This window comes from Triticum aestivum, chromosome 3D, assembly GCF_018294505.1.
Source record: "Triticum aestivum cultivar Chinese Spring chromosome 3D, IWGSC CS RefSeq v2.1, whole genome shotgun sequence".
NCBI lineage: Eukaryota > Viridiplantae > Streptophyta > Magnoliopsida > Poales > Poaceae > Triticum > Triticum aestivum.
Genome location: NC_057802.1, coordinates 322,919,167 through 322,946,138, shown reverse-complemented (window position 1 = coordinate 322,946,138; position 26,972 = coordinate 322,919,167). Strand labels below are relative to the sequence as shown.

At 45.2% G+C, this 26,972-nt stretch overlaps 2 protein-coding genes across 2 annotated transcripts; one reads left to right on the top strand and one right to left on the bottom strand.

Moving 5' to 3' along the window:
- Positions 1–11,664: 11,664 nt before the first annotated feature.
- On the bottom strand, positions 11,665–13,782 carry LOC123078657 (uncharacterized). The gene is made up of 2 exons (XM_044501242.1): positions 13,428–13,782; positions 11,665–12,059 (listed from the first exon to the last, which is right to left on the bottom strand). The coding sequence occupies exons 1-2, from the start codon at positions 13,701–13,703 to the stop codon at positions 11,799–11,801; spliced, it is 537 nt and encodes a 178-aa protein (XP_044357177.1). The 5' UTR covers positions 13,704–13,782; the 3' UTR covers positions 11,665–11,798.
- Positions 13,783–13,850: 68 nt separating this feature from the next.
- Positions 13,851–14,726, top strand: LOC123078658 (uncharacterized). The gene has a single exon (XM_044501243.1). It carries the CDS (start codon positions 14,084–14,086, stop codon positions 14,495–14,497), a length of 414 nt encoding a protein of 137 aa, XP_044357178.1. The 5' UTR covers positions 13,851–14,083; the 3' UTR covers positions 14,498–14,726.
- The last annotated feature ends 12,246 nt before the right edge of the window (positions 14,727–26,972 follow it).

Here is a 26,972-nt window from a genome sequence, read left to right as displayed (position 1 = left end):
GTTTCCATTGTGTTGCCTAATCACACACAGTTCATCCTACTAAACCGTATGATGTATATCGCACACACCTTCATCTGGTTTCCCGTTTCTTTTGTTCCTCATCATCGCGAACAGTTAATTGAACTGAACCGTATGCCCTGCATCGCACACGCAACTAAAATCTGAACTGTGTTTGATGCATCCTCCATCGCAAATGTTTTGCACCTTTTTGACGTTTTTTTACACCATCATTTGTGATTATTGCATCGCACACAGTTTCGTCGAAGGGTCTCTAATTGTAGTGTTGCGTTAGCAGCATCCTGCAGTAGTGTATTTACAAGAAAGTGAGTGGGAGCTCTATAGCATTTCTAATATTATATGTGGATGACATATTGTTGATTGTAAATGATATATAATTTCTGGATGGCATAAAAGGATACTTGGATAAGAATTTTTCAACGAAAGATCTCGGTGAAGCTGCTTATATATTGGGCATCAAGATCTATAGAGATAGATCGAGATGTCTAATAGGACTTTCACAAAGCACATACCTTGATAAAGTTTTGAAGAAGTTCAAAATGGATCAGTCAAAGAAAGGGTTCTTGCCTATGATATAAGGTGTGAAATTGAGTCAGACTCAATGCGCGACCACTCAGAAGATAGAGAGAGAATGGAAGTCATTCCCTATGCTTTAGCCATAGGTTCTATCATGTATGCTATGCTGTCTACCAGACCTGATGTGTGGCTTGCCATAAGTTTGGCAGGGAGGTTCCAATAGTGATCCAGTAGTGGATCACTGGACAGCGGTCAAAATTATTCTTAGGTACATAAGAGGACTAAGGAAATGTTTCTCGGTTATGGAGGTGATAAAGAGTTCATCGTAAAGGGTTACGTCGATACAAGCTTTGACACCGATCCGGATAACTCTGAGTCTCAATCTGGATACGTATTGAACGTGGGAGCAATTAGCTAGAGTAGCTCCATGTAGAGCATTATAGACATAGAAATTTGCAAAATACATACGGATCTGAATATGACAAATCATTTGACTAAGCCTCTCTCACAGGCAAAATATGATCACACCTTAGTACTCTTTGGGTATTAATCACATGGTGATGTTAACTAGATTATTGACTCTAGTAAACTCTTTGGGTGTTAGTCACATGGCAATGTGAACTGTGGGTGTTAATCACATGGCGATGTGAACTAGATTATTGACTCTAGTGCAAGTGGGAGACTGAAGGAAATATGCCCTAGAGGCAATAAGAAAGTTGTTATTTTATATTTCCTTATTCATGATAAAGGTTTATTATTCATGCTAGAATTGTATTGATCGGAAACTTAAGTACATTGATACGTCTCCAACGTATCTATAATTTATGAAGTATTCATGCTATTATATTATCCATCTTGGATGTTTAATGGGCTTTACTATGCACTTTTATATTATTTTTGGGACTAACCTATTAACCCAGAGCCCAGTGTCAGTTTCTGTTTTTTCTCTTGTTTCAGTGTTTCACAGAAAAGGAATATCAAACGGAATGAAACCTTCGGGAGCGTGATTTTTGGAACGAACATGATCCAGGAGACTTGGAGTTGAAGTCAAGGAAGCTTCGAGGTGGCCACGAGGCAGGGAGGCGCGCCCCCGCCCTCGTGGTTCCCCTGACCGACTTCTTTCGCCTATATATATCCATATACCCCAAAAACATCGGGGAACACAATAGATCGGGAGTTCCACCGCCGCAAGCCTCTGTAGCCACCAAAAACCAATCGGGACCCTGTTCCGGCACCCTGCCGGAGGGGGGGGAACCCTCACCGGTGGCCATCTTCATCATCCCGGTGCTCTCCATGACGAGGAGAGAGTAGTTCACCCTCGAGGCTGAGGGTATGTACCAGTAGCTATGTGTTTGATCTCTCTCTCTCTCGTGTTCTTGAGGTGGTACGATCTTGATGTATCGCGAGCTTTGCTATTATAGTTGGATCTTATGATGTTTCTCCCCCTCTACTCTCTTGTAATGGATTGAGTTTTCCCTTTGAAGTTATCTTATCGATCGAGTCTTTAAGGATTTGAGAACACTTGATGTATGTCTTGCATGTGCTTATCTGTGGTGACAATGGGATATCACGTGATCTACTTGATGTATGTTTTGGTGATCAACTTGCGAGTTCAGTGACCTTGTGAACTTATGCATAGGGGTTGGCACACGTTTTCGTCTTTACTCTCCGGTAGAAACTTTGGGGCACTCTTTGAAGTTCTTTGTGTTGATTGAATAGATGAATCTGAGATTGTGTGATGCATATCATATAATCATACCCACAGATACTTGAGGTGACATTGGGGTATCTAGGTGACATTAGGGTTTTTGGTTGATTTGTGTCTTAAGGTGTTATTCTAGTACGAACTCTATGATAGATCGAACGGAAAGAATAGCTTCGTGTTATTTTACTACGGACTCTTGAATAGATCGATCAGAAAGAATAACTTTGAGGTGGTTTCGTACCCTACGATAATCTCTTTGTTTGTTCTCCGCTATTAGTTACTTTGGAGTGACTCTTTGTTGCATGTTGAGGGATAGTTATATGATCCAATCATGTTATTATTGTTGAGAGAACTTGCACTAGTGAAAGTATGAACCCTAGGCCTTGTTTCAACGCATTGCAATACCGTTTACGCTCACTTTTATCGCTTGCTACCTTGCTGATTTTATATTTTCAGATTACAAATACCCATATCTATCATCCATATTGCACTTGTATCACCATATCTTCGCCGAACTAGTGCATCCATACAATTTACCATTGTATTGGGTGTGTTGGGGACACAAGAGACTCTTTGTTATTTGGTTGCAGGGTTGTTTGAGAGAGACCATCTTCATCCTATGCCTTCCACGGATTGATAAACCTTAGGTCATCCACTTGAGGGAAATTTTCTACTGTCCTACAAACCTCTGCACTTGGAGGCCCAACAACGTCTACAAGAAGAAGGTTGTGTAGTAGACATCAAGCTCTTTTCTGGCGCCGTTGCCGGGGAGGTGAGTGCTTGAAGGTATATCTTTAGATCTTGCAATCGCATCTTTTAGTTTCTTCTTTTATCACTAGTTTAGTTTATAAAAGAAAACTACAAAAAAATGGAATTAAGGTTGCCTCATATGCTTCATCTTTTTAATGTCTTTCATGAAAATGATGGGAAGGAAAATTGTGCTCAAGTACTAGAAGAAGAATTACATAGAATGCTTGGAATAAAATATGTGAATGAGCATGATTGCAATGTTGTTAGTATGAATTCCTTGAATACCCATGACGCTAATGATATGCAAAGCCACAAGCTTGGGGATGCTATGTTTGATGAAGATGATATGTTTAGTCCCCCAAGTTTTGATGAGAAAATCTATTATGATGAAAGCATCCCTCCTACTTATTATGATTATTGTGATGACATGTATGCTATAAAGAATAAAGATAACCATGAAACTTGTCATCATGATTTTAATTTTCAATTGGATTATGCTTCACATGATAGTTATTTTGTTGAGTTTGCTCCCACTACTATTCCGAATGAGAAGAATTTTGCTTATGTGGAGAGTAGTAAAATTTATATGCTTGTGCATCATGAAAATAATGCTTTATGTGATGGTTATATTGTTGAATTCATTCATGATGCTACTGAAAATTATTATGAGGGAGGAATATATGCTTGTAGGAATTGTAATAATATCAAGTTTCCTCTCTATGTGCTTAAAGTTTTAAAGTTATGCTTGTTTTGCCTTCCTATGCTAGTTGATTATTGTTCCCATAAGTTGTTTGCTCACAAAATCCCTATGCATAGGAAGTGGGTTAGACTTAAATTTGCTAGTCATATTCTTCATGATGCTCTCTTTATGTTTCAATTCTTATCTTTTAGGTGAGCATCATTGAAATCATCATGCCTAGCTAGGGGCGTTAAACGTTAGCGCTTGTTGGGAGGCAACCCAATTTTATTTTTGTTCCTTTCTTTTTGTTCCTGTTTAGTAATAAATAAATCATCTAGCCTCTTGTTAGATGTGGTTTTATGTTTTAATTAGTGTTTGTGCCAAGTAAGACCTATAGGATCTTCTTGGATGATAATTATTTGATCTTGCTGAAAAAGACAGAAACTTTCTGCTCACGAAAACAATTGTTAAAGATCACCCGAAAGAGATAAAATACTGATTCCAATTGCAGTAGATCAATAATCAAATTATCTAGGTCTTCCTATTTTTGTAGATTTTTTTGAGTTCCAGAAGTTTGCGTTTGATACAGATTACTACAGACTGTTCTGTTTTTGACAGATTCTGTTTTCTATGTGTTGTTTGCTTATTTTGATGAATCTATGAGTAGTATCGGAGGGTATGAACCATAGAGAAGTTGGAATACAGTAGATATTACACCAATATGAATTTAGAATGAGTTCACAACAGTACCTAAGTGGTGGTTTTATTTTCTTATACTAACGGAGCTTACGGGTTTTCTGTTGAGTTTTGTGTTGTGAAGTTTTCAACTTTTGGGTAAAGATTCGATGGACTATGGAATAAGGAGTGGAAAGAGCCTAAGATTGGGGATTCCCAAGGCACCCCAAGGTAATATTCAAGGACAACCAAGAGCCTAAGCTTGGGGATGCCCCGGATGGCATCCCCTCTTTCGTCTTCGTTCATTGGTAACTTTACTTGGAGCTATATTTTTATTCACCACATGATATGTGTTTTGCTTGGAGCGTCAATTTATTTTGTTAGGATTTGCTTGCTGTTATTTATAACAATGTTTTGCATCTTTTATTTCAATAAAATTGGCATTGATAGCCTTTACTATGCCTATTTTACAAGTCTTCATGTTGCTGTTTGAAAACAGAAAGTTTACCGCTGTTGCAAAAATTCCCTAGAAAAGTCAGAATGTGATAAAATGTTGAAACCTTTTGCATAATAAGCTCTGATAAATTTAATACAGTGGGAATTTTCGTTCATAATTTTTGGAGCTAGGTAAGTATGGATCTTGCTGCATTCTTTATAGACTGTCCTGTTTAGGCAGATTGCTGTTATGTTTGCATTGTTTGCATATGTTTGCTTCTTTAATGATTCTATTTGAGGATAGGACTATTAAATATGCAGAGGCATTTACGCAATGTTGAATAACAATTTTAGTGATTTGTTACAGAAGAGTATGATGAGGTTTTTTGCATTGGTTTATACTAACTTATCTCACGAGTCCTCGTTGAGTTTTGTGTGGATGAAGCTTTTGAGATTTAGAGAGACCGTGATATGAGAGGAATTAAGGAGACACAAAAAGCTCAAGCTTGGGGATGCCCAAGGCATCCCAAGATAATATTTCAAGAAGTCTCAAGCGTCTAAGCTTGGGGATGCCCCGGTTGGCATCCCATTCTTCTTCGACAACTATCGGTTAGTATCGGTTGATCCTAAGTTTTTGCTTCTTCACGTGATGTTTGCTATTCTTAGAATGTCATTTTATTTTGTTTTGCTTGCTGTTTGAGTAAAATATCAAGATCTGAAATTGTTAAATGAGAGAGAGTCTTCACATAGCTACATAATTATTTAACTACTCATTGATCTTCACTTATATCTTTTTGGAGTAGTTTGTCATTTACTCGTTTGCTTCACTTATATCCTATGAGTAAATGGTTGAATGAGTTGAATATCATAAATCTGAAATTATATATGTTTCATATGCTTATCCCATGGGGAGTAATGCCTTCACATATAAGAAGTAGAGGTGGTAAATTTTTTGAAGGTTAGCAAACATTGTATTGGTCACTTGAACAATTCATGAAAGAATATTGAAGGAAGAGAGATTTCATATATAAATATACTATCTTGGATATCTTCTATGATTGTGAGCCCCATTAATTATTTTCAAACCTGAGCAAATTAGTTGAAGTTGGACAAGGAAGACAACGTAATGAGTTATGCTTGGGTATATTTGTATAGAGGTTATATTGTTATGGATCCTGTAACATGTGGTGCTTGCTATTTAGAATCCTTTCCTAGCCAAAATATCTGTACTAAGCGGGAATATTGCTTGTGCATCCAAATTCCTTGAACCAAGTTTCTTCCATGAGTGTCCATCATATCTACCTATATGCGGTATTTACCTGCCGTTCCAAGTAAATTTGCACGTGCCAAACTCTAAACCTTCAAGTAATAATCTATTTTGTATGCCCGAATTGCTCATGTAGCGACTAGGGGCTGTCAGTATCTTCCATGCTAGGTGGGTTATTCTCACGATGAGTGGACTCCGCTCATCATTCACGAGAAAATGGCTGGTAACTGGGATGCCCAGTCCTATGATCAAAAGATAAAAAACAAAATCGCAAATAATTTAAACAAACTCCCCCAGGATTGTTGATAGTTGGACCGCATCCGTTGTTTCGGACAAGCCGTGGCGTGTGATTGTTGGTGGAGGGGGAGTAAAATCTTTACCTTTCTGTTTGGGAACCGCCTATAATGTATGTAGTATGGAAGATATTGGGAACTATTGGTCGTTATGTTGACAATGAAAGCATACCTCTCAAAATTATTTTCATCTCTGTTTTTGCTTTGAGCTCTGGCACCTCTGCAAATCCCAGCTTCCCTCTGCGAAGGGCCTATCTTTTACTTTTATGCAAGAGTCAGTAGTATTCCTTCTCATTCCAACCTACTCTTTAGTTGGCAAGCATCATGTGATGGAAAGATCTGAGCATATATGGCCATTCAAATATATTTGATCATGAATTATTATTGTTGACATTACCCTTGAGGTAAAAGGTTGGGAGGCGAAACATTAAGCCCCTATCTTTCTCTGTGTTCGATGAATACTATTTGTTCTAAAAATATGCTTTGAGTGGTAGCAATCATGGAAGACTATATGATAGTTGAGTATGTGGGATTTGCTAAATCAAAGCTCTGACATAGACTCTTCCTGAAAATAAGATGAATTGTAATTGTTTGATGACTAATAACACGGTTTGTTAGTTTTCAAGAAAGTTTATGATCTATACTTTAACATGTGAATAGCTTGTTACTTGATCATGAAAAGTTTTATGAGTTGAGCTATTGTTATGACATATGATGATGCTAGAAAAGGTGATTGAAATTATCATTGATCAAACTTGTGCACCTGCTAGCATTCACACTTCATAAATTATTTCTTTTATCATTTACCTACTTGAGGACGAGCAGGAATTAAGCTTGGGGATGCTGATACGTCTCCAACGTATCTATAATTTATGAAGTATTCATGCTATTATATTATTCATCTTGGATGTTTAATGGGCTTTACTATGCACTTTTATATTATTTTTGGACTAACCTATTAACCCAGAGCCCAGTGCCAGTTTCTGTTTTTTTTCCTTGTTTCAGTGTTTCGCAGAAAAGGAATATCAAATGGAGTCCAAACGGAATGAAACCTTCGGGAGTGTGATTTTTGGAACGAACGTGATCCACGAGACTTGGAGTTGAAGTCAAGGAAGCTTCGAGGTGGCCACGAGGCAGGGAGGCGCGCTTGCCCCCTGGGTGCGCCCCCGCCCTCGTGGGCCCCTCGTGGCTCCCTTGACCGACTTCTTTCGCCTATATATATCCATATACCCTAAAAACATTGGGGAACAGAATAGATCGGGAGTTCCGCCGCCGCAAGTCTCTATAGCCACCAAAAACCAATCTGGACCCTGTTCCGGCACCCTGCCGGAGGGGGGGAACCCTCACCGGTGGCCATCTTCATCATCCCGGCACTCTCCATGACGAGGAGGGAGTAGTTCACCCTCGGTGCTGAGGGTATGTACCAGTAGCTATGTGTTTGATCTCTCTCTCTCGTGTTCTTGAGGTGGTATGATCTTGATGTATCGCGAGCTTTGCTATTATAGTTGGATCTTATGATGTTTCTCCCTCTCTACTCTCTTGTAATGGATTGAGTTTTCCCTTTGAAGTTATCTTATCGGATTGAGTCTTTAAGGATTTGAGAACACTTGATGTATGTCTTGCATGTGCTTATCTGTGGTGACAATGGGATATCACATGATCTACTTGATGTATGTTTTGGTGATCAACTTGCGGGTTCAGTGACCTTGTGAACTTATGCATAGGGGTTGGCACACGTTTTCGTCTTGACTCTCCGGTAGAAACTTTGGGGCACTCTTTGAAGTTCTTTGTGTTGGTTGAATAGATGAATCTGAGATTGTGTGATGCATATCATATAATCATACCCACGGATACTTGAGGTGACATTGGAGTATCTAGGTGACATTAGGGTTTTGGTTGATTTGTGTCTTAATGTGTTATTCTAGTACGAACTCTATGATAGATCGAACGGAAATAATAGCTTCGTGTTATTTTACTACGGACTCTTGAATAGATTGATCGGAAAGAATAACTTTGAGGTGGTTTCGTACCCTACAATAACCTCTTCGTTTGTTCTCCGCTATTAGTTACTTTGGAGTGACTCTTTGTTGCATGTTGAGGGATAGTTATATGATCCAATTATGTTATTATTGTTGAGAGAACTTGCACTAGTGAAAGTATGAACCCTAGGCCTTGTTTCAACGCATTGCAATATTGTTTACACTCACTTTTATAACTTGCTACCTTACTGTTTTTATATTTTCATATTACAAATACCCATATCTATCATCCATATTGCACTTGTATCACCATCTCTTCGCCGAACTAGTGCACCTATAGAATTTACCATTGTATTGGGTGTGTTGGGGACACAAGAGACTCTTTGTTATTTTGTTACAGGGTTGTTTGAGAGAGACCATCTTCATCCTACGCCTTCCACGGATTGATAAACCTTAGGTCATCCACTTGAGGGAAATTTGCTAGTGTCCTACAAACCTCTACAATTGGAGGCCCAACAACGTCTACAAGAAGAAGGTTGTGTAGTAGACATCATACATGTGTGAATACATAAACAAATACCGTGTCCCTAGTAAGCCTCTACTAGACTAGCTCGTTAATCAAAGATGGTTAAGGTTTCCTAACCATGGACATGTGTTGTCATTTGATAATGGGATCACATCATTAGGAGAATGATGTGATGGACAAGACCCATCCGTTAGCTTAGCATATTGATCGTTCAGTTTATTGCTATTGCTTTCTTCATGTCAAAATACATATTCCTTCGACTATGAGATTATGCAACTCCCGGATACCAGAGGAATACATTGTGTGCTATCAAACGTCACAATGTAACTGGGTGATCATAAATATGCTCTACAGGTATCTCCGAAGGTGTTTTTTGAGTTGGCATAGATCGAGATTAGGATTTGTCACTCCGAGTTTCGGAGAGGTATCTCTGGGCGCTCTCGGTAATACACATCGTAAGCTTGCAAGCAAATGACTAAGGAGTTAGTCACAAGGTGATGTATTACGAAACGAGTAAAGAGACTTGCCAGTAACCAGAATGAACTAGGTATGAAGATACCAACGATCGAATCTCGGGCAAGTAATATACCGATGGACAAAGGGAATTACACATGTTGTCATTACGGTTCGACCGATAAAGATCTCGTAGAATATGTAGGAGCCAATATGGGCATCCAGGTTCCGCTATTGGTTATTGACCAGAGAGGTGTCTCAGTCATGTCTACATAGTTCTCGAACCCGTAGGGTCCGCATGCTTAACGTTCGTTGATGACATAGTGTTATATGAGTTATATGATTTGGTGACCGAATGTTGTTCAGAGTCCCGGATGAGATCACGGACATGACGAGGAGTCTCGAAATGGTCAAGAGGTAAAGATTGATATATAGGACGATGGTATTCGGACACCAGAATAGTTTCAGAGTGCACCAGGTAGCCATCGGATCACTGGAAGGGGTTCCGGGAGGCCCCGGGAGGTCTATGGGCCTAATGGGACAAGGAGAGGCACACACCAGCCCACAGATGGGCTGGCGCGCCCTCTCCTGGCCGCCGGCCTTAGAAGAAGGAAAGGGGGGATGGGGGCGCCACCTCCTCCTGCCTTTTCCCCCTTGTGGGAGAAAGGAAAGGGGGGGGTGCCACCTCTCCCTTCCTTCCCACTTGGCGCCAAAAGAAGGAAAGGGGGGCCTAGGGCAAGCCCAAGTAGGATTCAGACCTACTTGGGGTGCCCCTTGGCCTCTCCTCTCTCCCTTCCACCTATATATATGTGGGAGGGGGCGTCTAGCACACCCAAGACAATTGCTTAGCCGTGTGCGGCGCCCCCTCCACATTTTACACCCCCGGTCATATTTTCGTAGTGCTTGGGCAATGTCCTGCGAAGATAAATTCACCATCACCGTCACCACGCCGTCGTGCTGCCGGAACTGATCCACTACCTCACCGTCTTGCTGGATCAAGAAGGCGTGGATGTCACGGAACTGAACATGTGCAGAACTCGGAGGTGCCGTACATTCGGTACTTGATCGGTTGGAGCGCGAAGAAGTTCGATTACATCAACCGCGTTACTAAACGCTTCCGCTTTTGGTCTATGAGGATACGTAGACACACTCTCCCCCTCGTTGCTATGCATCTTCATGGATAGATCATTGCGTGTGCGTAGATTTTTCGTTTTGTTTTTTCATGCAACGATTCCCAACATAAGAAATCTAAAAGGCTTAGGGACGAGTGAAAATAGAAATCCTGAAACCGGAAGCTGGATACCGGAAACAAGAAACATGCACGGTCATCTCTCATTACACCACATGTCAACAACGGAGCGCAACGGAAAATCCTCTCGACGCACAAAGTAGCGACACTTGCCGCGCTGGGGCGCCATGCGAAGTGACCTTCGTGGGGTATCTTTTAACTAGTGATTTCGGTTTTATAGATGGAGATCCAAATCTCACTCATATGCCGGAAAAAAACCTCCAAATCAAAAAAAAGTCAAATATGCTTTCTTCTCTCAAATAAAAGAATCACCAAGTATTCTCCCCAAAAGTTTTTATCTCGTATAAAATAAAAACTAGATCAACTCCATGTCTATCGGCTTTTGTTTTTGTATGTATCAAGGAAGTACAATAGGTCACAAAGATAATCATTGTAGTAATACCTTAGAGAAGGTTCCTCTTTAAAGAAAGATTAGAGTTTCTTTGCCTCCCACCAGCGCCGCCGCTGGTCCGCCTCGTCTCCGGTGGCCTTAGGGCCATGGGGGCGCAGTGGATCTTGACCCTTGCCGGTAGAAGGGCTTCATTTTTAGACGTTCCTTCGAGTTTTGTTAGAGTTTGTGTCCTGCTCGAAAAGGCGAGACGTCAGCAGCTTCCTGCAGATGGAATAAGGTTCTCCCCGCCTAGCCTCCATCCCGATGGTGCGTCTAGCATCGTCAATAGGCGTGTGAAGGTGTGTCTCAGTAGATCTGTCTTTGATGGATTTGCTCGGCTTTGGTCATTGTTCGTTTATGTTAGTGTGTCTTCAGGTTTGATCATTTTGATCTACGCTACTTTTCAATCTACCTACTCTTCATTGGTGGTTGTTGTTGTTCTGTGCACTAATTCTATGGGGACTGAGTATGACGACTTTTCAACTGTCTACTATAACAAGTTCTGTCTGGCTCCGGCGAGGGAGGAGCGACGGCGGCGGCACACCCTCGGCTCGCTTCATTGTTTGTAGTCCCTACAAAATGGTTTAAGGATCTGAATGTAACTTTTATTATTTTTCATGTTCATTATACTGCCATGATTGAAGATGAATAAATCAGAATTTTTCCAAAAAAAGAGCACAACAGAGGCATGAAAAACAATGCAGCGAGGACACCGGAAAGTTCTTTTGCAAGGTTGCTTGGTTCCAATTGTTATTAGTACATTCAGAATAGTGTTAAGTAGCACTTAGCATAAACATAAAATTTACAACGACACGATGCCTTTTCAGATGTAAGCATCGACCAAAGTAGGAGGCATCAACAAGTTCGCCACAGACTCCTTGCTCGTGTCCTCTTTCTTCTCCTTTGAGCGCAGGGCCTCCTCCCGGACCTTCTCCAGCTTCTCCATTACTTTCCTCTTGTTCTCTTGTCTCGAGGTTCTAGCTTCTGCATGTTCAGCCACCAGGAACATTGCAAAGAAGGCAGACGAAATGTATGCCAGGGTACTTCTACGAGATGTCCTGCTGGCTACTTGGACAATGGTTGACTGCAGAAACAAGTGCTAAACTGATAAGTAACAGGGGAAGTTCAAGCCTCGACAGAGGTTACTAATAATTAAATCACGCACGAAAGTAACAACCTTGACATGATAACTCTGTCTGCAAGAGGAAATGGCTTCAGTCCAAGTGTGATTAGATGACAGGATACGCGTCTTATCAATTCACGTAGAGGTAAAGCAGGGCTAGAATCGAAGTTTTGATGCTCTATACGAGTATATTTTCTAAAAAGTGGACAGAACTGTCTCCGCATCAGTTTGCACACAGCAACAAGTATATGCATGAAAACTTAAGACTGAAGAGTTCGTTCACACTACAATCAAATGAATACCCACCATACATTTGGTCAAAAAATCTAGTCCCTCCGTCTCAAAATAAGTATCTTAACTTTGTATTGTACTAAATTTGAGATACTTATTTTGGACGGAATAAATAGTAGATAAGATAACTAGTAGTACTTCAACTAAGCGTCATGGAGTACTGTCCCCAAATGTTGGGGAGTACCATGACATTAACAATATAATCGTAATGTGTAAATGTTGTAATTGTCATTTATTTATAACTTATAAGTAGTGCCACGGAACATCCTAGAAGTTTCTCTACTCTCTACTGAACATCGCATGAGTGAAGATGTAAGGATGTTGGCTGGGGCTCTGCTGGAGGACCAATAGGGAAAGTACGTACAGGATTTACAGATTCTTACCAAGCTACTCATCCAGGGCCTCTTCGATTCATAGGATTGCAAAAACACAGGAATAGGGAAACCGTAGGATTGAAATGGCATGTCCATTGGATCCCTATAGAATTTGAGTTTGTTTGATTGTGTCACGGGAAAAATAAAGGATTTCTTGCAAGAGGTTGGAGTGAATGTTAGAATTCCTGTGACATGTAGTACATATGAATCCTTAGGAAAAAATCTTACAGGATTCAATCCTACGAATCAAACGACCAACGTAGGAAAATTTCGTAAGGATTCTAATCCTTTAAAGATCCTATGAAAATCCTTTGAATCAAAGAGACCCTCAGCCTTTCAAAACAAAAACACAGGATTCACTAGGGAAACTTCTAGGATGTTCCCTCCCTCTGCTCACTCGACGGCACGCTACTCATATCCCTGATCTGATGTTTGCAGAGAGAAGTGTGCTTTTCTGGTTACGAAACTTGTATCTCTAAAATTACTGTAAGCGGCAGCCAATCAAGCGATGCATACAAAAGAGACACATCGGATCTATCAGCTGGCTACTGCTAGCACATCGAATCATTCAGAACTTGCCCCGGCTTACTATAGATTCGATGTGTTCATGTGGTAGAATAATTCTGGAGAGCCGCAAAAATGATTCCTTAAATTCAGTACGTACCTGGTTGTGTTTGCAGCTAAGCGGAGTAGCCCGTGACCTTGTGCGGGCGCGGCCATTTCTAGCAGGAGTATGGCCGCGGATCTGAGAGGGCAGCTGCAGAGAAGTGATGGCCATTGTTGTTGCTCCTAGACGAGAACCGAGAAGCTGGCGCGTACTGGTGGTGGTAGTGCCGTGGAAGGCAAGTGCTTCCTCGGTGGCTTTCTCGACTCTTCTCAACAGTTCCACTGCCCACTGGAGGACAAACGCACATTTGTCTTGACAAATAAGACCCTGCATTACATTGTATTTCAAACAAGATTAGTGAGGAAAAACCACACGTAAATAAAAGTGCACGAGACGGCCACGTTGCCGTGCTGCTGGAGGCCGACGAGCCACTCTGGTCACTCACACCGCGCACGAGGCCGACGAGCCAGCCCAACGGCGCAGGCGAGGGTCGTGCTACAATATGTGTGTCCACCACGGGATTCAGTTAAGCTCTCAACCTCTTCTGCGCAATACACTCCTTCGTCTTCCATTTCGAAATGTCGTTCCTGAATTTCTTCATCTGATCCCGAGGTGTCAAACGGTCCGCTGATCTACGAGACACTAGCTCCCATATTAATATCCTTCGTAAACCCACCCCGCCTAGTAGCAAATCAAAGGATCGTCATCACACCATGTTCGCTGCCATGGCCATCCTCCTCTCCTCCATCGCTAGCCGGCTGAGGCTCCGCCGCCGGAACAAGAGGATCACGTCCTCTTCGGGCAACCCCCGCCCACCTTTCTTCTCCTGCGGCGGCGGCGGCGACACCCTCAGCCCTTTCGTGAAGCCCAAGACGACGAGGAAGCTCAAGGCGCCGTCGAGCACAAGATTCGCGGAGCATGGCCAGGACGGCGGCACGGTGGACGACGACGACGTCGGCGAGCCGTGCCTGTGGCGGCGAACGATACTGCTCGGCCAGAGGTGCCAGCCGCTGGAGTTCAGCGGGGCCATACACTACGACAACGATGGGCGGCGGCTCTGGCACGCACGGACTCCGCTCCTGAGCCCCGGCCGTTCTTCGGAATTCGGATACATTGATAGGGCATGAGACGCCTTGCGACAACTCAAGGACGAACAACCGAAGATCTGCTCAGGATATCGACATTGATAGGGCATGATTCTCCGATTTTTAAATTTCCCTCCTCCTGCTCTCAGATATCGCTGAGGCCCCAGTTTTTTTTTCTTTCTGTCCAGTATGATTGCATCAGGATCATGTTGTTCTGTTCTCTCTGTCCTAGGAAGTTGGCAGTATGTTGGAACAGAAAAGTGAGCATTTCTTTTACTCCAATGCGATGTACTCTCACTCTTGCGTGTAACATTTGATGCAATCCTTCTCGACAAACGATTTGGCAGACAATAAGCAGTTCAAACTGTTTATTGTCACCAGTTTGTGTTGGACGCATGTGTAGCAGTTATAGTCGGGTTACGACGCTTGCAGTTGCGGGTCTAGTGATGGACATATAACTGGCTGACATCCTAATTAAAAATTTGTAGTTGCGACCCCTTTTTAAACATGTAGTTTTGCCCCAACTTAAAAACTTACAGCCGCGATCCCATTATGAAAACTTGCAATTGCGATCCCTTGAAAAACAAGCGGTTGCGATCGCATTTTTCAAAACTTGCGGTCACGATCCTCACTAAAAACTTGAAGTTGCAATCCCATATGAAAAACCTTGCGGTTGCCACCCCCATTTAAATATGCACTTGCGACCTCCCTTGAAAACGTGCAATTGCGACCTCCCCTTGAAAACTTGCAGTTACGACCCCACTCAAAACTTGTAGTTGCAACCTTGTTTGAATCTTTTGCAGTTGTGAACCCTCTTAAAACCGTGCAGTTGCGAATCCTTTTTGAAAACTTGCAGTTACGACACCATTATGAAAACTTGTAATTGCGATCCCTTGAAAAAACAAGTAGTTGCGATCCCATTTTAAAAACTTGCAGTCGCGACCCTCACTAAAAACTTGCAGTTGCCATCCCATTTTGAAAACTTGCAGTTGCGACCCCCCTTGAAAATGTGCAGGTGCGACCTCCCCCTGAAATCTTGCAGTTGCGACCCCATTTGAAACTTGTAGTTGTGGCCCCGTTTGAAAAACTTGTAGTTTCTACGCCCCTTGAAAACCAGCATTCGAACACATGAAGTTGCGACCCTCACTAAAAACTTGCAATTGCGACCCCATTTCAAACTTGTAGTTCCGGCCCCTTTTGCAAAACTTGTAGTTGTGACTCCCCTTGAAAAGGTGCAGTTGCGACCCTTCTTGAATACTTGCAGTTGCGACCAACATTTGAACACATGCATTTGTGATCCCATCTAAAAAATAGAGGTATATAGGATATAGGATAAATCGATATGCCCACCCATCTCCTCTCTTTTCATAATTTTGGCTAAAAAAATCAGGGAGAAAGCATTTCTGCCCAAGGATAGGCTTGGCTTTTCATTTCATTAGAATAAAAGGGAAAAACAAAAAAAACACAACAACAAAATTAATGAAAAATAAGTAATAATAAAAAACAAAAATAAAAAGCTGAAAACAGAAGAAAAAAATAGCAAATAAAAGGTGAATAAATAAAACGCTGAGAAAAAATAAAGCAGAAAAGGCCAACATGGCCCGATACTCATATAATAATAGCAGTAATAATAATGATAATAATAACACGTATAAAGGAAATAAGGCAGCATCGCTACCGTGAAAAAAAACTAGGCAACGTCGCTACCTTTTTTGAGGGGTGAAAAAAAACTTTATTCATCACCAAAGTCCACATGTTGCGGGCTACATCGAGGGTCATGGGGATGTCCAAGTCAGACTTGACGTCCCGGACCCTGAGAAAGAGAAAATTTAACTAAGCTATGTGCTTCATAGTTGATAGCACGCCCCTCGAAAGAAAAATTACAATTGAAAGAAATTACTTTGAGATTGATCTCTCTAATGACCGCACCATACAAGCCTCGGGTCCCTTTAGATATATTAGAGATAACTTGTTTGCAGTCAGATGTGACAATGAAGTTCTGCAAGTCAAGAGGTCCTCTGCGAGTGCTATTGCCTCCCAACAAGCTATGGCCTCCAATGATGTTGGGTCACATACTCCAGAGTCGATTGCAAGAAACCACCACATTTGCGGCTAGGTTTGCAGAAAACCACCAACTCCTTAATCCATTGCAGAAAACATCAAAAAAATTGTTAAGTCGTTGCAAAAAGCACTAGTCGGATGATTTGGCCCATTTAATCACTTTCTTACAAGTGGGGCCAGATTGTAAGGAATTGACTTAGCAAACAAATAACACATACACCCCTAGATTAAAAAACAAAAGCAATCCGACCCACCCCCGTGGAACACCGACGCCTTATCCACTACGCGCCGCCGCCGCGCTGCTGCCATCCGCCGCCGCTATGCTCCGGGCCGGGAGGATGATGGAGGGGGAGGAGCGCAGCTGGTTCGCGCACTTCGACGAGGACCTACCGGCGCCGGACGAGCTCATTCCGCTCTCGCGCTGGCTCATCACCCGCGATCTCCCCGCCGCCTTCAACATCCCCACGCACGGGGCCGGCCCGCTCAGCGATATTGGCGAAGGAAATAGGGAGCGAGGTGTCACCGGGGAACGCATCGATGAGGGACGGCGATTTCCCTTCGCCACTGGGGAACACGTCGATGAACGACGGCGGCAGAGGCGGGGGTAGCGCGAGGACGTCGAGGTCATCGGACTGCAGGCGGGAGGGGTTGAGGAGGAACCTGGATGACGTCGCTGGGCTTACCAACCCCTTCTCTGAAGTCCCAGCAGCAGCGGTGGTGCTCTTCTTCTTCTTCTTACTGCCATGGCCGTGCTGCTGCTTGGAGTAGCCAGAGGATGCCAAGTCTTTGGTGCTGCTGGTACTCGTGCTTGGCCTTCGCGGCTTGGAGGTGGAGGAGCGGTGAGGGTCGCAGAGGCGCGACGAGTGGTGGTCGATGGCCCGGCCGCTGCTGGTGCCGACGCCGTTGCTGATGGTGGTTGAGGCGATGACGGAGCAGAGCAGCGGCGGCGCGTAGTGGATAGGGCGTCGGTGTTGGGAGGGTCTGATTGCTTTTGCGTTTTACATCTAGGGGTGTATGTGTTATTTTTTTGCGAAATCAATTCCTTACAATCTGGCCCCACTTGTAAGAAAGTGATTAAAGGGGCCAAATCATCCGATCAGTGCTTTTTGCAACGACTTAACAAATTTTCCGGTGTTTTCTGCAACAGATTAACGAGTTGGTGGTTTTCTGCAAACTTAGCCGCAAATGTGGTGGTTTCTTGCAATTGACTCCATACTCCATAGATGACCAAAGCAGAGCTTCCCAGAAAGTTCCATGCTCATCCCGATAGATAGCACCTGCGGATCCTCCTCATTCGTGCCTCACGCCCGTGTCAACATGTATTTTAGCATAGCCGGCCGGTGGAGCCTTGGGTCTCACTGGTGGTGCCACATCTAATATAGATGCATGACCCGCAGGTGCGTTCAGGGAGCAGCCGATGATCTCTAGATCATAGATGAATCTACTTATAAAAGATTGGGTGGCCTGTGTGAAGGAAATATGCCCTAGAGGCAATAATAAAGTTGTTATTTTATATTTCCTTATTCATGATAAAGGTTTATTATTCATGCTAGAATTTTATAGATCGGAAACTTAAATACATGTGTGAATACATAAACAAACACCGTGTCCCTAATGAGCCTCTACTAGACTAGCTCGTTGATCAAAGTTGGTTAAGGTTTCCTAACCATGGACATGAGTTGTCATTTGATCACAGGATCACATCATTAGGAGGATGATGTGATGGACAAGACCCATCTGTTAGCTTAGCATAATGATCGTTCTGTTTTATTGCTATTGCTTTCTTCATGTCAAATACATATTCCTTCGACTATGATTATGTAACTCCCGGATACTGGAGGAATACCTTGTGTGCTATCAAACGTCACAACGTAACTGGGTGATTATAAAGATGCTCTACAGGTATCTCCGAAGGTGTTTGTTGATTTGGCATAGATCGAGATTAGGATTTGTCACTCCGAGAATCGGAGAGGTATCTCTGGGCCCTCTCGGTACTACACATCATAAGCTTGCAAGCAGACGACTAAGGAGTTAGTCACGAGGTGATGTATTACGGAACGAGTAAAGAGACTTGCCGGTAACGAGATTGAACTAGGTATAGAGATACCGACGATTGAATCTCGGGCAAGTAACATACCGATGGACAAAGGGAATTACGTATGTTGTCATAACGGTTCGACCGATAAAGATCTTCATAGAATATGTAGGAGCCAATATGGGCATCCAGGTTCCGCTATTGGTTATTGACCGTAGAGGTGTCTCGGTCATGTCTACATAGTTCTCGAACCCGTAGGGTCCGCACGCTTAATGTTCGATGTCGATTTGGTATTATATGAGTTATGTGGTTTGGTAACCGAATGTTGTTCGGAGTCCCGGATGTGATCACGGACATGACGAGGAGCTCCGGAATTGTCTGAAGGTAAATATTTATATATAGGACGATGCTATTTGGTCTCCGGAATGGTTTCGGAATGCACCAGAAAGTTGTCGGAATACCGGAAGGGGTTCCGGAGGCACCGGGAGAGTATTGGGCCTTATTGGGCCATGTAGAGGGAACACACTAGCCCACATGGGCTGGTGCACCCCCTCTAAGGCAGCCACACCCAATTAGATGGAAGGGGGGCGCCACCTCCTCTTACCATATCCCGGAGAGGGGAGGAAGAAAAGAAGGGGGCGCCTCCTCCCTTTCCTTCTCCCTTGTGCCAATTTTTGACAGGGGGGCACACCAAAGGGAGGAGCCCTAGGGATGCCGTCGGTGTCAAAACCGGCGGATCTCGGGTAGGGGGTCCCGAACTGTGCGTCTAAGGCCGATGGTAACGGGAGACAAGGGACACGATGTTTACCCAGGTTCGGGTCCTCTCTATGGAGGTAATACCCTACTTCCTGCTTGATTGATCTTGATGAATATGAGTATTACAAGAGTTGATCTACCACGAGATCGTAATTGCTAAACCCTAAAAGTCTAGCCTGTATGGCTAAGGTAATGAATATCCCTCCTTCCGTACTAAGTCCTCCGGTTTATATAGACACCGGGAGGATCTAGGGTTACACAAGGTCGGTTACAAAGAAAGGAATCTACATATCCGGTCGCCAAGCTTGCCTTCCACGCCAAGGAGAGTCCCCATCCGGACATGGGTGCAGTCTTCGGTCTTCGTATCTTCACAGCCCATCAGTCCGGCCAATGGCTAACATGCCGGACGCCCGAGGACCCCTTAGTCCAGGACTCCCTCAGTAGCCCCCGAACCAGGCTTCAATGACGAGGTGTTCGGCGCGCAGATTGTCTTCGGCATTGCAAGGCGCGTTCCTCCTCTGACGGCTTCCAAGTAATGTATTCGGCTTATAATTCAATGTCGCATCCCTCGGCTTTTGTGCATCCATGACTTCAGCTTTCACGTGTCGGGCGAATGCGGACGGTCAGGGTATTTTTTGCAAATAACACCCTAGCCATGCAAGAAAGAGCATCTATTTATTTAAAGAGATTGGATCTCAGATCCATTCGGCACCACGCGGAAAAAAATCCTCAGAGACTGCCAGGAGAGACCACTCCAATATGGCCAACATTCCCAGCTCCTCTTCCCGTTCCAACCTAGAGAGAGGCGAGTGGGAGAGGTGCTCTGTATCCCACAACCAATTGGAGAAGCTGAAAACGCAGGGATTTCTCCCTCCTGCAGATCTGGTCCCTGTTCGAGCAAGATTGGCCTCCTTCAACGGCAAAACCCAGGCGGAGGATTTCCCCAATCCGTCTGCGGGAGAACGAGTGTGCTTCGTCCCCTATTTGCTGAGGGGCGTGGGATTTCCCATTCACCCATTCCTCCGAGGGCTTCTGGAGTATTATGGCCTCCAGCTGCACAATTTTACCCCGGCCTCCATTCTGCACATCGCGGGTTATGTTGCTTTATGCGAACTATTTCTGGGTATTGAGGCCCATTTTGAACTATGGAGAAAGTTGTTCTGCCTTGTCCCATGCAACCACGAAGGATCAATATTTGAAGTGGGGGAGCCAAAATATGGCACATTGCCGAGACCAGATACCTATCCGGCACGCCAAAGAAGGCGTATGAAGAGTGGACCTCTGAGTGGTTTTACATTGATGACGTCGTACTTCCAGATCCGGTCCGGAGAGGCCTCCCCGAGTTTGCGACTGTTCCTCTGAAGAAGCGCCAGAGCTCGCCCCTGGAGCCCCGAGGAGGAAGATAGTGCGGAAGTTCGCCAAGTCTTGAGCAAGATCAGGACGCTTGCCCAGCCCGGGTATACAATAGTCGAAGTGATGGCGACCTCCATAGTACGGGGAGTTCAGCCACTCCAATACATAGGTCTTCCCATGTGGAATTACAATGGGGAAGATGACACCTCCCGCTGCGGCAGGAAAGGTCCGGACACCCCTGCCGCCCTAGCCAAAATATTGGCCGAACTGTTCAAAGGTGAGGAAGAGGAGTTCCTGCGCATCACGCACAGAGAAGGATATTCCATGTACAATCCTCCTAGCTGGGTGAGCCCACAACTTTTTTGCTCCACTCATTCCCCTCCCTGAGCTTTATTAACCCGTCCATTTATAACAGCACTCGTGAAAGACTTCCGAGGGGCTCTACAGCCCCGCCCCGCAGCCCGAGGGCCACAATCGGGACCTTGACCCTGGATTCGAAGAGGATCCGGATATATTTGTGGTGCTGGAGAATGGTGTGTTTTACCAGGCGAGCTACGACGACACCGAAGTGGCCATCATCGCCGATTACCCTGGTCTTCTCCCCTCTTCACACGTAAGTAGTCAGGAGACATCTTCCCCGAAAGGATTCCTCCGTTCCGCCTCACCCACCTCACTGTCTCATGCTTCGAAGGGGAGGTGTTCGACATACCGTGCTACTCCAGGAGTGACTCCAAAGAGAGCGGCCCCGCACCGGGTAAGCTTTCGAAGAGAAAGGCAGGCGAAGACATGGTCGGGCCCTCGTCAAAGAGGTATGGGTTTGCAAATATGTTTTTTAATAGTCGCATCCAACTATGACTTTCATGTTCATCCCATATTAGGAAAAGAATCCGCCAGACTGTGTCCAGGGGTCCGGGCAGTAATACTCCCAGCAGCCAGGATCCATCCCCAGCCGAGGGGGCGGGGCCGATATGGGAGTGACGCCGGACTGTCCTTCGGCTGAGGGCTCGGAAAATATGTCCGTCACCAACTCGGAAGTGGAGAGCGCCATGAATCATCGACGCTGGAGGGCCATTTTACGAGACCCCCGCTGTTCGAAAGAAGCGTTTGATGCCTTCAGCTCGGCTGACGCATACATCCGAGCTGCCCGAGATGGGCTTAGCAGAGCCACAAAGCAGCATTTAACGGATGTGCGGGTAAGATTTATTTTGTCCAAAAAGGATAAGCACGTGCTAGTAGCCCCCGGGACTGAAAGTAGTTGGCACAAGTGGTTTAAGGATCGATGTATAACCAGGTTCTGACGGAGAGGAACAACCTACTAGCTCAAGAGCTGGAGCAGTGTCGGACACAGCTAAATGCTTCTACCACCGAACTGAAAGAGTCCAAGAAGGCATCTTCTTGTAAGGTTCCCCTCCATCGAGGAATAACAATTATACAGTAGCTGTGCTAATATTGTTGCTTATCTCATAATAGGATCATCAAGTCAATTGGAAGAGAAGTTGAAAACCGCTCAAGCGGGAGAGAAAGAGGCAAAAAGACTACACGCCGCAGGCGAACGGGTGTTAACCCGAGTCAGGCAGGAGAAAAACAAACTCCAAGATTCAAATACCAAACTGGGCGAAGAACTGAAAGATGTGCGAGCCCAGCTAGCCGACGCCGTGAAGGAGAACAAAAAGCTGTGAGGCGGCATATTCAGTACGTGGCCGGATTTACCTTATAACAGTTTGGGGGTAAAAGTAGCTGATATAGCTGTGATTGCAGGTATGTTGACGGGCCGCCCCGAAGAGGAGGTGTCCGGATCATCAAGTGATCTCCTGCAATGGGTGTCGCAGTTGCACGAGCAAGCTCGACAGGCAATGCGGAGTGTAGCCAAGGCCTTATGGCCATCCGACTCCCCTCCAGGGAGTATGGAGAAGCTTGTAGAGCTGTTCAAGGGAATGCGACGGCGTATCCGACTATGGAAGATATCGGCTTGCCGAGAGGGTGCGCGAGAGGCATGGGCCATGATAAAAACATGATATACCAAACTGGATCCGAATCACATGGCCCGGGTCGGACTGCTAGGGTCAAATGGGGAAGAAATTCCCGTTAGTTTAGTATATAACCAAGTAGAAGTAGCCACCAACTATTCCCAGCAGGATTGTAAGTTAGATAGCCTGTTGGACGGCATAGAGGAGGAAGTTTTTGAGTCCAAGTGACTATGTACTTTCCTTTGCATATGTAGCTCTAGCTGAAAACGATTGTCATGACGAACCTTTTCACTTCAACCTCTCGACCCGAAGGTGCGGAGTGTTTCCGAATACCAGAACGGCCGAGTAGACCGGGTATGCATGGAAACCAGGCGTAGGGGTCATAGTTTCTTGAACAGACAATTATTCGATTAGTTATGTTATATTACATTAAGAGTGTAAGAAACATCTTCCAGAGAGAATAGTTCCGTTAAGGGTTCCTTTCCTTGGGGGTGCATGCATCGATGTGCATGTCCGAACTGTGATAAAGAAATCACAATGTGTATAGATTCTGGGGGTTCACGATGGGACGAATGCAAAAACATCTTTAGTTCACCGACCGAATATTCCCTTAAGAACGCTAGCTTTCGGCTTCACCCAGTCTGAGGTACACATCCGGATGACCCGACAGTAACAATCGCAGAGGTGCTCCCTTTATGCCCTAGCCGAACTAACGGGAACGTAGGGCATAAGCACAGGAGCCAGGCAACCCAGCTTGGCCAAAACTTAAGTCATATCAATGCATATAATGGCGAAGAAAAGGTACATATGGAAAAAAACGCATATGTGAGGAGCTTGATGCTCGGAAAATAACAATAGCAAGCTTCTGTCCAAGAAGTCCCCAGGTATAACAGATGTACATACTCCAAGACATATGCGTCGGGGGTGTACGGTCTAACCGCACGAAAGCTTTTAAAGATAAAAATAAAAATGAAAAGAGAGAGAAAAAATAATGGAAAATAGGGGGAAGGAGACGAACAAAGATTTCCGCGCTAGGCATAGAATCTTCGGAGTCTGGCCGCGTTCCAGGGGTTCGGCTCTAATCGATTGTCTGACGCATCACGCAGGTGGTACGCCCCTCCGGTGAGAACTTCGTCGATGATGAAGGGACCCTCCCACTTGGGCTTGAGTTTGTCCTTTTTCTTCTCCGGCAGGCGCAGAACGAGTTCACCGACGTTGTAAGTTTTAGCCCGCACCTCTCTGCTTTGATACCTGCGAGCCTGCTGTTGATAAAATGCGGAATGGGCTTTTGCGACGTCGCGCTCCTCCTCCAGGGCATCTAAGCTGTCCTGCCGATCGAGCTCGGCCTCTCTCTCTCTCTCTTCGTACATGCGCACTCGAGGTGAGTAATGAATAATGTCGCAGGGTAGTACTGCCTCTGCGCCGTACACCATGAAGAAAGGTGTGAATCCGGTAGTGCGATTGGGCGTCGTCCGCAGCCCCCAGAGTACGGAGTCGAGCTCCTCAACCCAGTGCTTGTCTGACTCTTTCAAAGACCGCACTAGTCTAGGCTTAATGCCGCTCATAATAAGACCATTGGCTCTTTCGACTTGACCGTTTGTTTGTGGATGATATACAGAGGCGTAATCGAGCTTGATGCCCAGATTAGCCACCAGGTTTTGACTTTGTCGGCTGTGAAATTGGAGCCGTTATCAGTGGTGATGCTGTGCGGAACACCGTAACGGTGTACAACGCCGGATATAAAGTCTATTACTGTCCCGGACTCGGCCGTTTTAACTGGTTAGCCTGTATCCACTTGGTGAATTTGTCCACCATGACTAGCAAATATTTCTTCTTATGGCTTCCTCCTTTAAGGGGTCCAACCATATCCAGTCCCCAGACCGCAAAAGGCCAAGTTATGGGGATTGTTTGTAGGGCGGTGGGGGGCATATGCCTTTGGTTGGCGAAGAGTTGGCATCCAACGCAACGTTGGACAAGGTCATGTGCATCCCCTCGGGCCGTCGGCCAATAGAATCCTGTACAGAAGGCTTTGCTAACAAGGGCCCGAGCTGCGGCGTGGTGCCCGCCGAGACCGGCATGAATCTCGGCCAGTAGCTGCCGCCCCTCCTCTTCGGAGATACATCTTTGAAGGACTCCGGTAGCGCTTTTCTTATAGAGCTCTCCGTCATGAACCTTGTAGGCCTTCGAACGCCGGACAATGCGGCGGGCCTCATTCTGGTCCTCAGGAAGTTCCTTCCTGTTAAGGTAGGCCAGGAAGGGTTCGGTCCACGAGGCAATGACTGCCATAATGAGATGCGCCGACGGTGTTATTTCGGTGGCTGAGCCTCCGATGATGTCGGTGTTTTCGGAATCTGGGGTTATGTTCGGATCCGGACTAGTGTTGCCGTTTTCCCCCAGCCACACCACGGATGGCTTAAAAAGCCTTGCCAGAAAGATATTAGGCGGGACGGGGTCGCATTTAGCGCCGATACGAGCAAGAACGTCCGCCGCTTGATTACTCTCTCGGGCCACATGATGGAACTCGAGCCCCTCGAACCGAGCCAACATTTTTATGACGGCATTACGATAAGCTGCCATCTTCGGATCTTTGGCATCGAAGTCTCCATTTATTTGAGATATTGCGAGGTTTGAGTCCCCGCGCACTTCCAGGCGTTGTATGCCCATGGAGACAGCCATCCGGAGACCGTGCAATATGTCCTCGTATTCGGCTGCGTTGTTGGAGTCTGTGTATAGTATTTGGAGTACATACTGGACGACGTCTCTAGTAGGGGACGTTAAAATGATGCCCGCTCCTAGCCCTGCCAGCATTTTGGAGCCATCGAAGTACATAACCCAATTGGAATATGTGCCGTACTCTTTAGGGAGTTCGGCCTCTGTCCATTCGGCGACGAAGTCAGCCAGTACTTGGGATTTGATAGCTCGACGTGGTTTGTATGTAATATCAAATGGAAGGAGATCAATGGCCCATTTGGCAACCCGGCCCGTGGCATCGCGGTTGTTTATTATGTCGTTGAGTGGTACTTCGGAAGCCACTGTAATCGAGCACTCCTGGAAGTAGTGATGAAGCTTTCGGGATGCCATGAAGACCGCGTATGCTATCTTTTGATAATGGGGGTACCGGATTTGCATGGTGTAAGGACAGTGGATACGTAATATACTGGCTTCTGAAGCAGGAATTTGTGTCCGTCCTATTCTCGTTCAACGACGAGCACGACACTCACCACTTGATGTGTTGCCGATATGTATAATAACATCGGTTCACCGACGTTTGGCGCGGCCAGGATTGGGTTGCTCGCAAGAAGGGTTTTTATTTCCTCCAGTCCGGCTGTTGCCGCGTCCGTCCACTCGAAATGATCGGTTCGCCGTAGAAGGCGATAGAGTGGCAGTGCCTTTTCCCCCAATCTGGAGATAAAGCGGCTTAGAGCTGCCACGCAACCCGCGAGTTTTTGGACTTCTTTAAGGTCTGTTGGCGTAGCCAATTGTGACAGAGCTCGGATTTTGGCTGGATTTGCTTCAATTCCTCTGTTGGAAACGATGAAGCCCAGCAGTTTTCCAGCAGCGACGCCAAAAACGCACTTTTCCGGATTGAGCTTAATGTCATACGCGCGGAGGTTGTCGAATGTGAGACGTAAATCGTCTATTAGTGTCTCGACGTGCCTGGTTTTGATGACGACGTCGTCGACATAAGCTTCAACTGTCTTGCCGATCTGTTTCTCCAGGCATGTTTGAATCATGCGTTGGTATGTGGCACCGGCGTTCTTAAGCCGGAAGGGCATGGTGTTGAAGCAGAATGGCCCATATGGGGTAATGAATGTTGTTGCAGCTTGATCGGACTCCTTCATTTTGATTTGATGGTATCCGGAATATGCATCAAGGAAAAACAGTGAGTCGTGTCCTGCGGTAGCATCGATGATTTGATCGATGCGGGGGAGAGGGAAGGGATCCTTAGGGCAAGCCTTGTTGAGGTCTTGGAAATCGACACACAGGCGCCAAGATTTGTCCTTCTTTGGTACCATCACCAAGTTTGCCAGCCAGTCCGGATGTTTTATTTCTCTAATGAATCCGGCCTCAATTAGCTTGGCTAACTCCTCCCCCATGGCTTGCCGTTTGGGTTCGGAAAAGCGCCGTAGTGCTTGTTTGACTGGTTTATATCCCTTTAATATATTGAGACTATGCTCGGCCAGTTTTCGTGGGGTTCCAGGCATATCAGAAGGGTGCCAGGCGAATATATCCCAGTTTTTGCGAAGGAAATCCCGTAGCGCGGCATCGACCGTTGGGTCTAGTTGTGCTCCAATAGATGCTGTCTTCTTGGGGTCCGTTGGGTGGACCTGGAATTTGACTATTT

Coding starts and splice junctions, on each gene's coding strand:
- LOC123078658 (XM_044501243.1), top strand. CDS start 14,084: ATGTTCGCTGCCATGGCCATCCTCCTCTCCTCCATCGCTAGCCGGCTG.
- LOC123078657 (XM_044501242.1), bottom strand. CDS start 13,703: ATGCAGGGTCTTATTTGTCAAGACAAATGTGCGTTTGTCCTCCAGTGG. Junction 12,060..13,427: donor TTAGCTGCAAACACAACCAG/GTACGTACTGAA, acceptor TTGTTTCTGCAG/TCAACCATTGTCCAAGTAGC.